At 49.7% G+C, this 13,773-nt stretch overlaps 6 protein-coding genes across 6 annotated transcripts; 4 read left to right on the forward strand and 2 right to left on the reverse strand.

Moving 5' to 3' along the window:
* Positions 1-254: 254 nt before the first annotated feature.
* On the reverse strand, positions 255-955 carry AUEXF2481DRAFT_44493 (uncharacterized protein). The gene is made up of 3 exons (XM_013484106.1): positions 789-955; positions 588-717; positions 255-501 (listed from the first exon to the last, which is right to left on the reverse strand). Exons 1-3 carry the CDS (start codon positions 789-791, stop codon positions 431-433), a joined length of 204 nt encoding a protein of 67 aa, XP_013339560.1. The 5' UTR covers positions 792-955; the 3' UTR covers positions 255-430.
* A 3-nt stretch (positions 956-958) lies between these two features.
* On the forward strand, positions 959-2,016 carry AUEXF2481DRAFT_44494 (uncharacterized protein). The gene is made up of 2 exons (XM_013484107.1): positions 959-1,307; positions 1,443-2,016. The coding sequence occupies exons 1-2, from the start codon at positions 1,173-1,175 to the stop codon at positions 1,650-1,652; spliced, it is 345 nt and encodes a 114-aa protein (XP_013339561.1). The 5' UTR covers positions 959-1,172; the 3' UTR covers positions 1,653-2,016.
* On the reverse strand, positions 1,965-4,218 carry AUEXF2481DRAFT_8894 (uncharacterized protein; the record flags this gene model as incomplete). Its single annotated transcript, XM_013484078.1, has 4 exons — positions 1,965-2,015; positions 2,067-2,315; positions 2,370-3,218; positions 3,271-4,218. 4 exons carry the CDS (start codon positions 4,216-4,218, stop codon positions 1,965-1,967), a joined length of 2,097 nt encoding a protein of 698 aa, XP_013339532.1.
* Positions 4,219-6,440: 2,222 nt separating this feature from the next.
* Positions 6,441-6,990, forward strand: AUEXF2481DRAFT_44497 (uncharacterized protein). The gene has a single exon (XM_013484108.1). It carries the CDS (start codon positions 6,557-6,559, stop codon positions 6,914-6,916), a length of 360 nt encoding a protein of 119 aa, XP_013339562.1. The 5' UTR covers positions 6,441-6,556; the 3' UTR covers positions 6,917-6,990.
* A 1,007-nt stretch (positions 6,991-7,997) lies between these two features.
* Positions 7,998-8,976, forward strand: AUEXF2481DRAFT_70399 (uncharacterized protein; the record flags this gene model as incomplete). Its single annotated transcript, XM_013484123.1, has 2 exons — positions 7,998-8,107; positions 8,181-8,976. The coding sequence occupies 2 exons, from the start codon at positions 7,998-8,000 to the stop codon at positions 8,974-8,976; spliced, it is 906 nt and encodes a 301-aa protein (XP_013339577.1).
* A 1,716-nt stretch (positions 8,977-10,692) lies between these two features.
* Positions 10,693-13,726, forward strand: AUEXF2481DRAFT_112741 (glycosyltransferase family 2 protein). The gene is made up of 2 exons (XM_013484145.1): positions 10,693-12,595; positions 12,646-13,726. The coding sequence occupies exons 1-2, from the start codon at positions 10,766-10,768 to the stop codon at positions 13,588-13,590; spliced, it is 2,775 nt and encodes a 924-aa protein (XP_013339599.1). The 5' UTR covers positions 10,693-10,765; the 3' UTR covers positions 13,591-13,726.
* Positions 13,727-13,773: the final 47 nt, after the last annotated feature.

Consider the following 13,773-nt stretch of genomic DNA (forward strand, 5'->3'; position numbering starts at 1 on the left):
CGGGATAGAATGGAAGATGTGCTTTTCTCGATTGCCTCTCTTCGCTTCTCAACCAAACTTGCTGGTGACGTGACTGCCCACTCTAGCAAAACAGAATATCTCTTATCGTTCTCGAGAGGAATTTCCTCGAGACGATAAACGCCTTGAAACTCCGATGTGAAATGCAAATGACCTCATTGTCGCTCAAAAGGGCGATCTGTCCCATCTCAGAAGACATCCCGAGATAAGATGGGTATGTTGTGTGTGTGTTTGTCTTTTTTTTGTGTATGTCGAGGCAAACCAAGCCATCACAGATGACAGGTATCCCCTCACTCTTATCCACCTCTTTTTTGTTTCAACATCCTCTTGAGCCTCAAGGGGGGATGTTGTCCTCCGGGATCTCAAGGAGATGTTGTCCTCAGAATCTCAGTCTTTCGCGCGATTGACGACTTTAAAAGTAACCAGCAATGATCCTCAACAACTCAAAGATGAGACCACCACAGACGACAAAGAGGAGAGCAACTAATATCCTCATCAGTATATTTCTGGTCCTAGTTCTCTCTCTCTTTTCCAGGGAGTAATAAGTAAGCATTGGGCAGACTACTCACACAGCCAAAATTTGTTGATTGGACTCTTTTGAGGGACGGATTTCTTGAGGACGGGTTCGGGCTTTCCACGTTTGACTTCTTGTTTCTTTGCAAAAGCCTCGTTTGCACGGCGTTGTTGAGGGGTTTGGACCTTTTTCGCGATAGGAGTTAGCTCGTGTGATGCTTGAAGCCTCAGGATCGAAGGGCGGATGGAAAGTATACCATTGTGTATTGTGTGTTGTGTGTTGTGTTGTGTGTTGTGTTGTAAAAGAACTCGACGTAGAAGAGGAGCTGTTTTGATATAGAGCAGCAGGGGAAATAACAGATCGACTTTCAGCTGGTATATAGTGACCAGACTTGGCCCCCTTTGCGAGAACACGGTGGTCAAACTTGCGGACTTTTTCGGACTTAAGATCGGGAGTGGGGAGTGAGCTTGCGGCTTTGCGGACATTTTCCCCACATTGCTTGGCTGGCTTTGGGGGGGGGCTTGACTTTTATCCATCGAGGTGATGGGTGTAAAAAGCGGCAATGACCTTTCGCAATCATCTCTTGAACTTTGTGAAGTTTTGAGACAAGTACGCATACACAAAGTCAAACGACACAAGCATGTCATCAACATTAGCCCGCGCAACAACACAGACCTCGAGGTCTTGCCGTGCAGCTTTCTCGACTGCGAGGACGTTACGTCAACAACCCATCTATCAACCACCCACACCACCCCAAGAACCTGATAACCCGCATGTACGTTCCTCCCTCCGCTCCCTTCTTTTTCCCTCCCTCTCTTCTCTTATAATTGCCCTTCAGTTTCCGGCCCTCCTCCTTCCCCCTCCCTTCTTTCTTTCTCTGTCATCTTTGGCTAACACCATCCGCCCCCAGCGCGCCTTTTACAAATCCTTCGGTCGTCCAATCGCAAAAGTCTTCTTCATGGCCCTCTTCACCTATCAAGTCCTGCATTACTCCTGGATGAAACTGGAAGCCATGGAGGAAAAGGAGGAAAAGACTGCGGAATTGGAAGCTTTGGAGGGGAAATTGAGGCAGATTACTGGAAAGCCTGCACCTGTTGCTGCACCGGAGAAGAAGGTGTGAAAGGAGGAGGATGGAAATGGATGAAGACTTATTGCAAGAAGATGATCTGGACGTCAACGTCATATGGCCATGTCACTCTCGAGAGGGGTATACACGTCCAACGCATCTCTGCAGATTGACGCGCGCCGAGTCGCTTAAAGTGATGGTCAACACGAGCTCTACTCCGATTACGCGGCGGACTGCACGACACGCTTTTGAACTCAAAGAATGGGAACTTTTGCTTCTCATCATACGACATGACTACATACAGGACATTATACCTGCCTACGTATATACGGCCACATGCCTATTCAGTCACACTTTTGCCCCATCTCACAGGCCACCATTGATGTAATAAGTGATAGGATACTTCAAAAAGGCACACTGTAACATGTCAGCAATAGCTCTGGATTTCCTGCTAACATCACAACTCACCTGAGGAAGGTCCTGGAAGGTGGCAGTCAGAGAAGGGAAGTCAAGTAACTTCATCGGACCCTGATCACTGGTGACAGGCTGCCAAGGTCCACTCTGCTTGACTCCCTGTGTGGTGTTGGTGTAACCAAGCACTTGAAGGTATTTGGCAGGTGGGTTTGGGTCGAGCGTGCGAACAAATGCTGCAAAGTAGCCGCTCTCCAATTGCACAGACTTGAGGTCATTGGCATCACGCAGAGGATTAAGGTTTCCCTAAAACTCATGTTAGTACACTGCTTACATCACTATTCATTCGATGCCACTTACAAAGACCCATGGCATATCCGAGCCGTGAAGCTTGAAATATGGCTTCTCAGGGTTGCCGTAAGGGTACCCAGGCTCAACTGGAGGGCCACCAAGATTGTTCGGATCGTAGCCACCCGCTGATCTCTGCATCTGGTAAAAGTACGAAGTCTTGAAAGCTCCAGACTCTACACCGGCATACACTGTAGCTTGATCAATGCAACGAAATTGATTGTCAGTCGCCACTCTCTGCGAGACATTGAACGAGTCCAAAGTCACGTTGCCTGTATCGTAGTACGGGAAGAGTCCAGAATCAACGATTGACTGGGCTTCTGCTTGCGAGATGCCCAATGCGACTTGAATGCCCTGGAGCTCACTGGTGACAGGAGTCTTGGGGTAGGTCGAGAAGGATGCTCCGTCGTTGGCAACGATGCCCCAGATTGTGTTGACATTGGCAGCACTTCCGTTGCGGTTGTACACATCCAAATCTTCCGTGGTAATGTAGGTACCATCCTGGACGATATATCTGGCGACTGTGGCAGCATTGACAATAGTCTGTGCAGGTGTAGCTCTCAAACAAGAAATTCGAGCGTCAAGAGTCGTCTGGTTGCAGCCGATGTTCTCGAACAGGGCCTCACTGCGAGCATATGACTCGGCAGGAGTCAAGTAGGATGAATACTCTGTGGCATAGTTTCCGCTCAAGCCCAGATCAACACCACCACCGAGGTTCGACATGGCGATGGAGCCTCTGAACTTGCCGTTTGCTTTGGGGGAGGCGAGGAGTGCTCGTACAGAGCCGGCACCTGCAGACTCGCCGTTGATCACAATCCTGTTAGGGTCACCACCGAAGTTGGCAATGTTCTTGATGACCCACTGATGATTTATTAGCAACCATTCACTCCAGCTAGATTGGAGTATTACTCACGTCAAGTCCAGTAATCTGATCAGCAATACCATAGTTACCAGTGATGTTGGTTCCTGGGATGGCAAGGAAGCCCAAAGTAGTCAAGCGGTAGTTGATCTCAACAACCACAATATCTTCTCTCGAAGCAAGCTGTCCACCATCACTACCAGCGCTGGCACCAGAGCCACCAGTAAAACCACCGCCATAAATCCAGAAGTGGACAGGCCTCAAGTTCTTCTTGGATCCTGCCTTGGGGATGTATGGAGTCTGGATGTTCACGAAGAGACAATTCTCGCTGCTGGAACTCTCGTAGGGCTGCGCGCAATCAGCTCCGTACTTAGTCGCATCGATTGTCTGACCAGTCTTGGAGTAGAGTGTGGAGTAGGCGAATCTAGCAGGTGGGTCTGCGAAAGGGATGCCTTGGAAACGGAAAGACTTCTTGTTTCTGAAGCCTACAAAAGTGTTTCCAGTAGAGGTGATCTTGATCTCGTTAGAAGCAGATGCAACCGCATTGCTGGGTGTGTTGCTCTGGCTGGACTGAGTGCACAAGACTGGGAGTACATTGCCCGGGCCAGCTTTGGCAAACTTCAAGGCTGCATTGTGAACCTCCACTGTCTGTCCACTTGCAATGTGCCACTTTTGGTCCTGGGTTGAGCGGCCAGCGTAGAATGCGTACGACAGCTGGTTGATAAAGTCTTGAGAGTGTGCTTGGAGAGCAGACTGTGAGATCAATGTCTCGCTCAAGGCTGCACAAGCCGTGGCTGCATTGGCAGCAGTCGCCGGATCGAGTAGAATAGCGCTGATGTGGTTCGCATCATCGGTAAAGTTGAGATTGTTTTGGTAAAGCAGTGTCAACGAAGACTGAGCATTCGAGACAGAAGGAGCGGAAGGAGCAATCACTGCTGCAGAGGAATAAGTAAGACAAGCAGCCGCTGCCGTCAAAACGGCCAAATGCTTGAGAGATGCCATAGTGAATGTCTTGGCTTTGATAGTAGAATGTCTTGGATCTGGCATGGTTTTATAGGCATATTGACCATCTCGAGGGTTCTTGCCACTCTCACCTTCATTGCCGTGATATTCAATGCATCATGCAAGACCACTTTAGCCTCGATGGAGCATTTATCCCATCTCCTCACAAGCTTGCATCTTCGCTTGAGACGGCATGATCGGACGTGCGGCAGTTGCTCTGACACCATCTAGATTTTTCATCTCAGATTAGTCCGTGGGTTTTGTGCATAGGGCAAGGTCGTTCAGGAGGTGTCTGCGGTCATTCTCCCACTGCAGGCTACATCAACATATGCGGATCTGGGCTAGTTGACGGTCTGCGATTTAGCCGCGAAGAGCATCGCATGTCATTTGATCATCTCTGCCGTCTTCGGAGATGGGACCTTTTCCCACGGGGTCCCCTCGTCCCGGTCCATGTGGGGAAAATGTCACTCGCGGGCAAACCATCAAGAGCCATGCAGGTACGTTTGAAGCTCCATCCAAGCATTTAGCCAAAAGGCTTCTGGAGAAAAGGAAGATTCTTGCAACAGCAGTTATGGACGAAACAAGAGGTCGAACTCTCCGAAGAAGTGACACAACTTTACAAACGACGAGATCTCGAGATGATGACGTACGTCCTAGCCACCGGATAACACATGCCAGGGTGCTACCTTTGACAAGCATCGAAAACAACATCGACGACATTACTCGCCCGACTTTGATCAATCTCCCGATGATATAGAATCTTCAGCTTCTTTGGAGTACTATTTAGATCTCTTGTCATAATAGGAGCATGAATATACGTCTGCGAAGTGGTGCTTCCAAATCCATGTTTCAAGATTCGCTTCACATGGATTCCTCGTTACACCACACGCAGTCAGTATATCACAATTCAGTCCTTCACCCAAAAACATGCATGACGTCAACGAACAAGCGCCTTGAAAACCCGTCGCGTGAAGCTAAACTCATCATCAAGATCCGAACCAATAATGCCGACAATCAAATATCGACTCTCGCTCCCATGATCGCATCAACAAAGATATCATTGTGCATTTTCACAGCTAGTCGTTACCCAGATTTCATGATGATGGAAAGCGAAGACACTGTCGATCTCGACAATGTAAGATTTACGCATGCACGACTTTTCATATACAGTCTCGACAGCAAAATGCCCAGCCGCCGCCGATACGGTGACGCACGTTGATCCCATGGCGTCGGGTCCCTAAGGAGTGAGCGAAGAACATGGACCAGAAGGAGAAAGCGGGAGACGGCGACAACATCCTTGCGAAGACCAACAGACGCAGACTTTCCGTGCTTGCTCTGGTCCAAACAGTCGTAGTCGCAGACCTGGCCCCTTTCGAGATTTATGAGCCTAGTTGGCCACAACACCTCATGACTGTCTTTGCCTCGCGTGGCCTAGCAGCTGGAAGGTCTGCAGAATCTCCTTTTGGACATATTCTCGCGTTCGCAAGCTTGGGGCGCCGCCATTCTCGCCGAGCAGTGGAATCCGAGTGGATGGATGGAGTTCCAGAACCCTGTGGTAAGGCCAAGCGTACCTCCTCGATGACACGAGCAGAAAACGAAGCTGCGGAAATGCAAGATTGTTTTCACTCTAGTGGAGCGTGACATTAAGTTGCGTAATTTCTGAAGCTCCCAGTATCGATTGTGACTATCTGGAAATAAGTCTGTGCATTTTGGCAGGTCAGTAAGAGTGCGTCAATCAAGCTGGAGATACGAGATGAGGTGGTGGTTTGGACACCTGAGGGACAAATAGTCAAGTTTTTACAGGCTGATCGGGCTTTCACTTTGTTGATGTGGTTCAGCCACTTCTTCTCCAAGGTAAGGGTAAGATAGCCAGAGAATACCTGGAAAACTGCCGAGACCGGTGACTAAGAGCTCAAGAAAAAAAGGTGCCTACATCTCCATGATTTTCATCAACGTTGATGTCCTGGTCTGCAGCAAAGTTTGTAGTCGAACAGGCCCAAAGAGTGTCTACCATCACGGAGCTAAATGACTAGGTGAATCGTACAACCAGCAGATCGGCTCGGCATGTGTGAGAGAGGCTCTGAAAGAGGGCTATACATGGCAAGTCCGACCACTACTGCTAATATCCAAGCCGAACCACTCGAGAGTAATCGCGTTCGGAGGCGTACTCGCGGAACTCTGCAACACGATGGACGCCAGCAGCCGGTTGCCAATTCTGGAGCTGGGCAATCATCGAGACATATCTGGAGGCGGTGCCAAAAGACATGCGAAGTATGCCATAGGAGCGGCATAATCGAGTCCACCAACTACATAGGAGCTTGTATTGACACTTGACGTTATGGTAGATGATGTCGACGATATGGAGATGTCGCATAGTCACGACATCCAGGCCGAACTCGATCAGGTGACTGGGAAAATGAAAGAGATACAAACATTAGTCGAGACCAAGCGAACCAATTTCATGTTCCAGCGCGAACAGCTTGCAAATGAAGCGGACAACCTCCACCGACTGCAAGTTGAGAAGGAAGAACTCATCAAGATTGGCCAAAACCTTGAAAACGAGCGAAAGACGGCCATCGTCGCGGTCTTCGAGGCAGCGAAGCGTAAGCGACCACAAGTGAGAGAGCTCCCACTACGTTCACGGATCATACTGGAACTATCTGTGGCCATAGCGTATGACTCGGTCAACAAATGGTAGCAGCACGACGAACGGATCTGACGACCAGGACTCAGGTATTCCCGAGTAAGCACGTTTCCCCCATTGGTCAGGACTGGGTTTTTGCTTGAACGCTTAGTCTTCAGAAGACTTAAGATTTGCAGAGAACGCATTCAAGAGTATCGCAACGCACAATTCAAGCAGAAGTTGAAAAGCATAGTGATAGAGTGAAATTTTGGCGGAGAAATCAGAAAAGTTTTGAGGTGACGAAGGTAGCTGTGGGACAATGTGAGGAAGAGCTGAGAGTATTGAACTCTACATTGGAGGGGCAGATGGAGCGCATGATGAAGCTTGAACAGGATGCGCAGATCATATTGGACAATTCGCTGGCCTGCGAGGCAGCGCTACGTCGACAATGATAGCGACCAGTCCGTAGCGTTGACATTGGACAAATATTTGGTACGTAGAGTAGAGAGTTGAAGTAAGGGCAAGTTGAAGTATGTGTATTTCGAGCCCATTGATGATGAATCGATCAACCTACATTTTGGTGATGATGGCCTCGAGCTTGAGCTAGAAGCTGCTGAGAGCAGTCATGTTATGGATTTCCACATAATCAACGGTTCATTGCCACATGGTCCAGCAAACTGGGAGGACCAAGAACGCAGACGGAGATAATCGGCGATAACTTTCGGGGTGCTGACTCTACAAGTGACCTTGATCTGACATTGATCACGAATCTGGATGGCGAGAGTCACAAAACGACCACAGGAGAGGATTGATCATCAGTTGGCGACGCAGCTCATCATGACAGGGGAAATCTCGGGCTGGACTGTGGTATGGCAAATGAGGTAGTTGTGATTGTTCAGCAGCGCTGACATAATCCAGGATCGCGTCATCCTTGTGTCGTGCGGCGACTCGCTCCTTCCTGTTGATCAACCGACCGCCGCAAGAAGGCCTCGGTGTATAAATTAATAGCCCCTCCTATGTCATAAGTATCGAATAATACTTTTTCCTACCAGTTTCACAGCCCATGAGCTTGTATCGCATCTCACGCACCATCCAAACATTGCGACCCATCATCACACCCATCACACAAGCTAGTACTGCCAGATCTCAAAGCACAATGACTACAGCCACCTTCAAATACATCGATCCCGCGTCCTACGATGCGACTGCGACTGCACCTTTCAAGAAACCATGGGGAAAGGTAGATGGCCCTGGATATTCTTTTCGGTACGTCACCGACTCCATCCACTGATCGATGTCACACGAAGCGAAAAGTCGAAGACGACTAACCATAGTGCAGTTTAGCTGATCATCAACGTCAAGTTGAGAACATCCGCGGTCAAGAAGCAAGCTTCAACACCGACAACGCTGGTTTCGCCGTCTTTCGCAAGCCATCAAAAGAGAAGGATTTCACAGATGACACGGCTGTCCGTGAGGGATACTACAAAGAGGTGGAAGATGCTCTGCGAGAGAAGATTCCCGGCATCAAGAAGGTTGTCATCTTCGATCACACCATCCGTCGTAGAGACAAGACTTCGCCCCGTCAGCCTGTCCAGCAGGTCCATGTAGACCAGACACCTCGTGCTGCAGAGACTCGAGTACGCCGTCATCTTCCCGCCGACGAGGCTGAGGAGCTGCTTAAGGGCAGGTACCAAATCATCAACGTCTGGCGACCAATTGGTCACAACGCAAGCGATTTCCCTCTAGCTGTCATTGATTGGCGCACAACCACCGAGAAAGACTTTGTCAAGGTTGACCTTCTGTACCCGAAGCGCACCGACAACGACAATGATGACAGAGGAAAGGAGGTCCTTCCAGACTCTTCCTCGATGACTTCGACCGAAGGATATGAGCCAAAGGGAGAGACATATGCTGTTGCTCCGTCTGACAAGCACAAATTCTACTACATGAAGGACATGACGCCCGATGAGCTCATGCTTCTGAAGTGTTTCGACAGCAGGAGTGAGTGGTCGCCCAACAGCACAAAGGGCCTAGCTCATGGTACTCCTCACACCGCTTTTGTTGACCCTCAGACTCCGGTAGATGCACCTGGCAGACAGAGCATTGAAGTCAGATGCCTGGTCTTTTATGAGTAATCATCAAGTACTATAGGGCATCCAAGATCTAGCAAGAGAAAGAACTTGGCATTTGGAATATGAAGCGGCACGAAGGTCATGATCAAGTTGTTCAGTTGCGTTATGAGGTATGTGCGTATATTCGATCATCCGTCTTGTGTAGTTTTATCAATATTCAACCCACAATGTCTTGCCCTACGCCCCAGATTGAATCAACTTGATGCCTGATTTCGTTGCCCGTTCGACACACCTCGGTAGGGCAAGTCCACCCACGGCAATTCTACAATCGCTGTCTGCTCGAGCGCGGCGGACCGTAAAGCATAACAACATATTTGTGTTAAGGTTGCAAGCTTTGAGATGGTGGTGGCCGGATCTGGCGTCAAGCTCTACGCGCAACGTCGAGAGGCAGACCTTATGTTGAAGCTCAAAAACTTGCGAGTTGGAGCTCCGATCTCGCCAACAACACCTACAATCGCATGGAACTCAGCTCCTCAAGAGCAAGCTAGTTCTGCCGACCCTGCGGCAAGCAAGACTGCCGGGCAAGACTGCTGCCATGCTCTGGCCACGTTCTGTGGCTAAACGACAATGTACAACATCACGCTTGATACCGACATGTCTCGCTCCGGTCGCATAAAATTACCTCTGGAGGCTTGCCACCACAGTGCCACTGGCGTGATGTATCCACTTCTCCAGTGAAAAGACGTTGCTTGAATATTGTCCCTTGGCTGGGAAACCTGTCGGCGAGACGTGAAACGTCCACAACGGCAGCGCCCAAAGGAGGCTTTCGAAGAGCCTCAACTAGACATCGCGACAGTCACTGATCAACCACAAAGCGGAATGCATATCCACATCACTGTTCGTCACAATAATTGAGAGCGACAATGCAATGCTCTCAAAGTACGCGATTATCATCTTTGGTCAATATGCACAGTGCTGGATCCGGTTGTCCTTCTCACCTATCTGGCCCGAGAAAAGGGTTCAATATCCCGACCGTTCAACTTCAAATGCGCCAAACGGTCTCTGCCGTCAGTATAACAAAATTCTCTATAGGAAAAGCCCTACCGCTGACTCGGTATCTGAATGCCTTGCTAGAGCAACCACTCACTAGGTTCCGTCTGCCTTGAAACTCTGCCTCGAAGTATCGCATCGGAATCGTAGAGATCAGAAGATGAATCAGAAGATGAATCAGAGATGCGGTGAAGGAGAGATCCGCTGAACTAATAGTCTATGGAGACCCAAACACAAGAAGCGAAATCCTACCTCGTCGTTAGACCATCATCCTCAGGCTTCATGACTCTGGACTCTGTGTGTCTCTCCCTTCTGCCAACAAGCGGGTCTTGGACCTTTCAGAATGGCCAAATGATCGTCATGCCGTTATAAGTCTTGACTTCTTTCCAGCCTCTTGCCCGCCTACACTTGCGTTTTTGACTATGCTTGCCTCCAACATATCCAACGGTCCTTCAATGCCTGTGCGGTGCCTGTCTCTATTGCCATCTAGAGCCAATCATGGGCTCATCGAACAGCTAGTGTCGCGTGAGAATGAAACATGGTTCTCGCCTATCCATGTGCCCGCCGTCTCTAAATCATCTAGTCCCAGTCGTCAACGTCCGCGGCTTCCAGACAACGGTCCACAGTCCCGCTAGCCGTGGTAAGTGGCTTTCGAACATGACAGTCACCTGTCCGGGAAGCAGACTTATACATGCTGTCCAGACTCGCGCACCGGATCTGACAATACCTCTCGAACCCCGCCGGAGACAAATGTTCCTTGCTCCCTCAGTCCCTAACCTTTGCTCCTCACAGTCATGACCCAATGACTGACCAAATTAATACTAATATCAACTATCCGCTTTATTCGGAGGACCACCCCAAATATGGCAGCACAAAGAACGCGGTACCCACCATCGTGGTGCCGGAAGAAGCACACACCAAGGTCGCACCTCAAGGACTAGGTTTGGACAACTTTGCGTCCGACATTGCTTCTAAATATCATGCTCAACAACGTAATGTACGAAAAGTGTCGAGGGCAGGACCCGACTTTAGAGAATTTCTGGCCAAACGCAACCAAAGACAAGACTCGCAGGCGACACTTGTTGACTTTACTCGTCGGCCATCAAGGACGAATGAAGGCAAATTCAGGTTGCAGGTTACCACCGACGATCAGTTTCCAGTCAGTCCTCTGAGACCCGGATCGTCGCGTCGTGGTTCGGCGAATTCGCGACCTGGAAGTTCAAGTGGACCTACTAGTCCACCTACTAGTCGTCCAACAACGCCAAATCTCAAGGCAGAATCACACTCGCCTCGTCTTGGTGATGGTGAATGGGGTGCTTTCAACTGGCGACCAGGAATCAATCCCGTCCAACCTGTTCATAAGAAGCTTGAGAGACTGGACTCAGATGCTACACTCGTGGATACTGGATCATGGCGACGCGGCTCACGTCCAGGATCTCGCTCTGGTTCTCGCTCAGGATCTATTACCGAGGACCCTTTCAGAAGAAAGTCCGACTTCTCCTCGTTAGACGCAATCCCTGTCACTAGACTTCGCCAGCCATCATATTTCCAACCGATAGTTGAGATTGATCCTTTTGCAGACCAAGACCATGGTCCGTTGATTGGAGGTGTGAAGTCCTTGGACCCCAATCTTGACCAAGAAGAGGAAAGCAAAACTACTGAGCCGGAATTGGCAGTCGCTGCTCCTGAAGTCATCACACAGGAACCAAAAAGCACGCATCAAGAACACGTTGTGCCTACAACACAGGAGACTTTCGTTACCGACACATACCCGGAGATCGCGGACCCGGTCGATCCATGCCGCAACTTGACTCGTATGGATCTGATCAAGCAGCGTGTGGTCTTTAGCAGCAATGTCTTCGCCGTCAACTTTGCCATGCTAGTCTTTGCGCTCTGGGCCCCAAAGGCAATTTCTGGAAGATGGGTCCTGTCATTCATCGTTTTCATCAAGTCCAAGGATTGCATATCATCTATCATCAGCTGCGCATACCTGATCTACATGGGTATCAGAGACCACTTCTGGCCTCCGCCGCCAGTAGAGTCCAAGTGGATTCTTTCTTTGATCCCAGCATACTCGGAGTCAGAGGAGATGATCAAGAACTGCGTGTTCTCACTGCGCGACAACGACGCTCAGCCGCACAAGCAGGTCATGTGTATCATATTGGACGGCAAGCCGAGAGATGTGAAGCAGTATATGAGAATCACTACCACCTTCAAGAGGCACTACGTCACATCAAGGTTCAAGCGTAACGAGCTGGTCATCACTGCCGGGTTCATGGAAGACGTGCCGGTCATTGTCTTTGAGAAGGTCAAAAACTCTGGAAAGAAGGACTCGCTTATCTTGTGTCATGACTTGTTCAATATCATGCGCGAAGATGCCCCGCTATACACGAGACTACTGCGCAAGGAGATTGAGAAGAATGTTCTGCCCACGCTTGTTGGCGAAGACTTTCCTGGCTTCGACATGGTCTTCTGTACGGATGCCGACTCAGTCATTCACAAGGGTGCTGTTGCTGGGCTTGCCAACGCTTTGGTCCGTGATCCCAAGGCTATCGCATCGTGTGGTCTGGTGCTGGTTGAGCTAGAAGCGGGTGCTGAATGGTCTTACTGGAACCTCTACCAGCAATTTCAAGTAAGTCGAGCTAGAGTTGTATTGGTCGATCCTCACTGACATTATGATAGTACAACTTCGGTCAGTTCGTCCGCCGACAAGCGGAAAGCGTCTGGGGCAAAGTCACATGTCTTCCTGGATGCATCACTATGGTTGCTGTGCGACCAGAGATGGCAGGAGCCATGACCAAATACGCAGCCCCAATCACCGCCTACCCTGTACTCTTACACCAAGTCCAATATCTCGGCACCGACAGAAGGCTGACCTACTCGATGCTCTCGCAGAGCAAGGACCTGCATACACTGTTCGTACCAGGCGCCGTCAGCGAAACGGTGGCGCCACAATCACTCAAGCACTATCTCAGTCAAAGAAGACGCTGGGGTAGCAACGCATATTTCAACAACTACTTCTACTTCTGCGGCGAGAACATGATCTGGATTACACGTCTATGGGCGTGTATTGAAGTCACTAGACTCAGCCTAGTATATTACCGCGTCGCCAACACGATTCTCTTCATCTACGGACTTGTCAGCAGCTTCAACCTCATGTCAATCATCCCGCTGCTGGTCGTCTCGCAGCTTCCGACAATCTGGTTCCTCATCAACACAGCCACCAACAAGCAACTCCGCCAACGAGCACACAAGATCTTGCTTGGGTTGGTCATCAACAAGTTCATGGCTCCTGTCATGTCTGTCGCCGTCTTCACCATCGTAGTCAAGAATCTTGGCTCCCAAGCATGGGGGCTGACCCATGGCGCGACGACCGCAGCGCCAGCCGCCGTTGAGCAGGCAGCTGAGAACGAAAAGGCGCAAACAGCTCAAGGACTTCTCGAAACGTTGCAACCTCGCAATGGATCAATCATGTCCATCATCACCGAGGAATCATCCATCGGGATGAACACCCCCAAAGCCAACTCGATAGCAAGTCGAGACAGAGAAGGCGAGTCGGAGGTCAATGAGATCGATGAAGACGATCCTAGAGAGAAGATCGTGAGCCATCTCGCAGCAGGACTGTGAGGATGGCAGGCCCAAACCGGAAGCCTTTTCGTTTTTCCTTTGTCATTATTTTTTCTCCTTCACGATTTAACGAATGATGAGTTACGAGAACTATACCAAAACAGCATCAATATCAACATGCATATTTTCACCTATCAAAACATGAAATGCCTCAAGTCCAGTTTGTGCCCAGTGATGCAGACA

Source organism: Aureobasidium subglaciale (genome assembly GCF_000721755.1).
Source record: "Aureobasidium subglaciale EXF-2481 unplaced genomic scaffold scaffold_33, whole genome shotgun sequence".
NCBI lineage: Eukaryota > Fungi > Ascomycota > Dothideomycetes > Dothideales > Saccotheciaceae > Aureobasidium > Aureobasidium subglaciale.

Excerpts from the sequence above, each read along its gene's own strand:
- AUEXF2481DRAFT_44493 (XM_013484106.1), bottom strand. Across the intron at positions 502-587 it reads AATCAACAAATTTTGGCTGT|TTGCTCTCCTCTTTGTCGTC; the intron begins GTGAGTAGTCTG and ends TGAGGATATTAG.
- AUEXF2481DRAFT_44494 (XM_013484107.1), top strand. The coding sequence starts at position 1,173 with ATGTCATCAACATTAGCCCGCGCAACAACACAGACCTCGAGGTCTTGC. Across the intron at positions 1,308-1,442 it reads AAGAACCTGATAACCCGCAT|CGCGCCTTTTACAAATCCTT; the intron begins GTACGTTCCTCC and ends ATCCGCCCCCAG.
- AUEXF2481DRAFT_44497 (XM_013484108.1), top strand. The coding sequence starts at position 6,557 with ATGGTAGATGATGTCGACGATATGGAGATGTCGCATAGTCACGACATC.
- AUEXF2481DRAFT_112741 (XM_013484145.1), top strand. The coding sequence starts at position 10,766 with ATGACTGACCAAATTAATACTAATATCAACTATCCGCTTTATTCGGAG. Across the intron at positions 12,596-12,645 it reads ACCTCTACCAGCAATTTCAA|TACAACTTCGGTCAGTTCGT; the intron begins GTAAGTCGAGCT and ends ACATTATGATAG.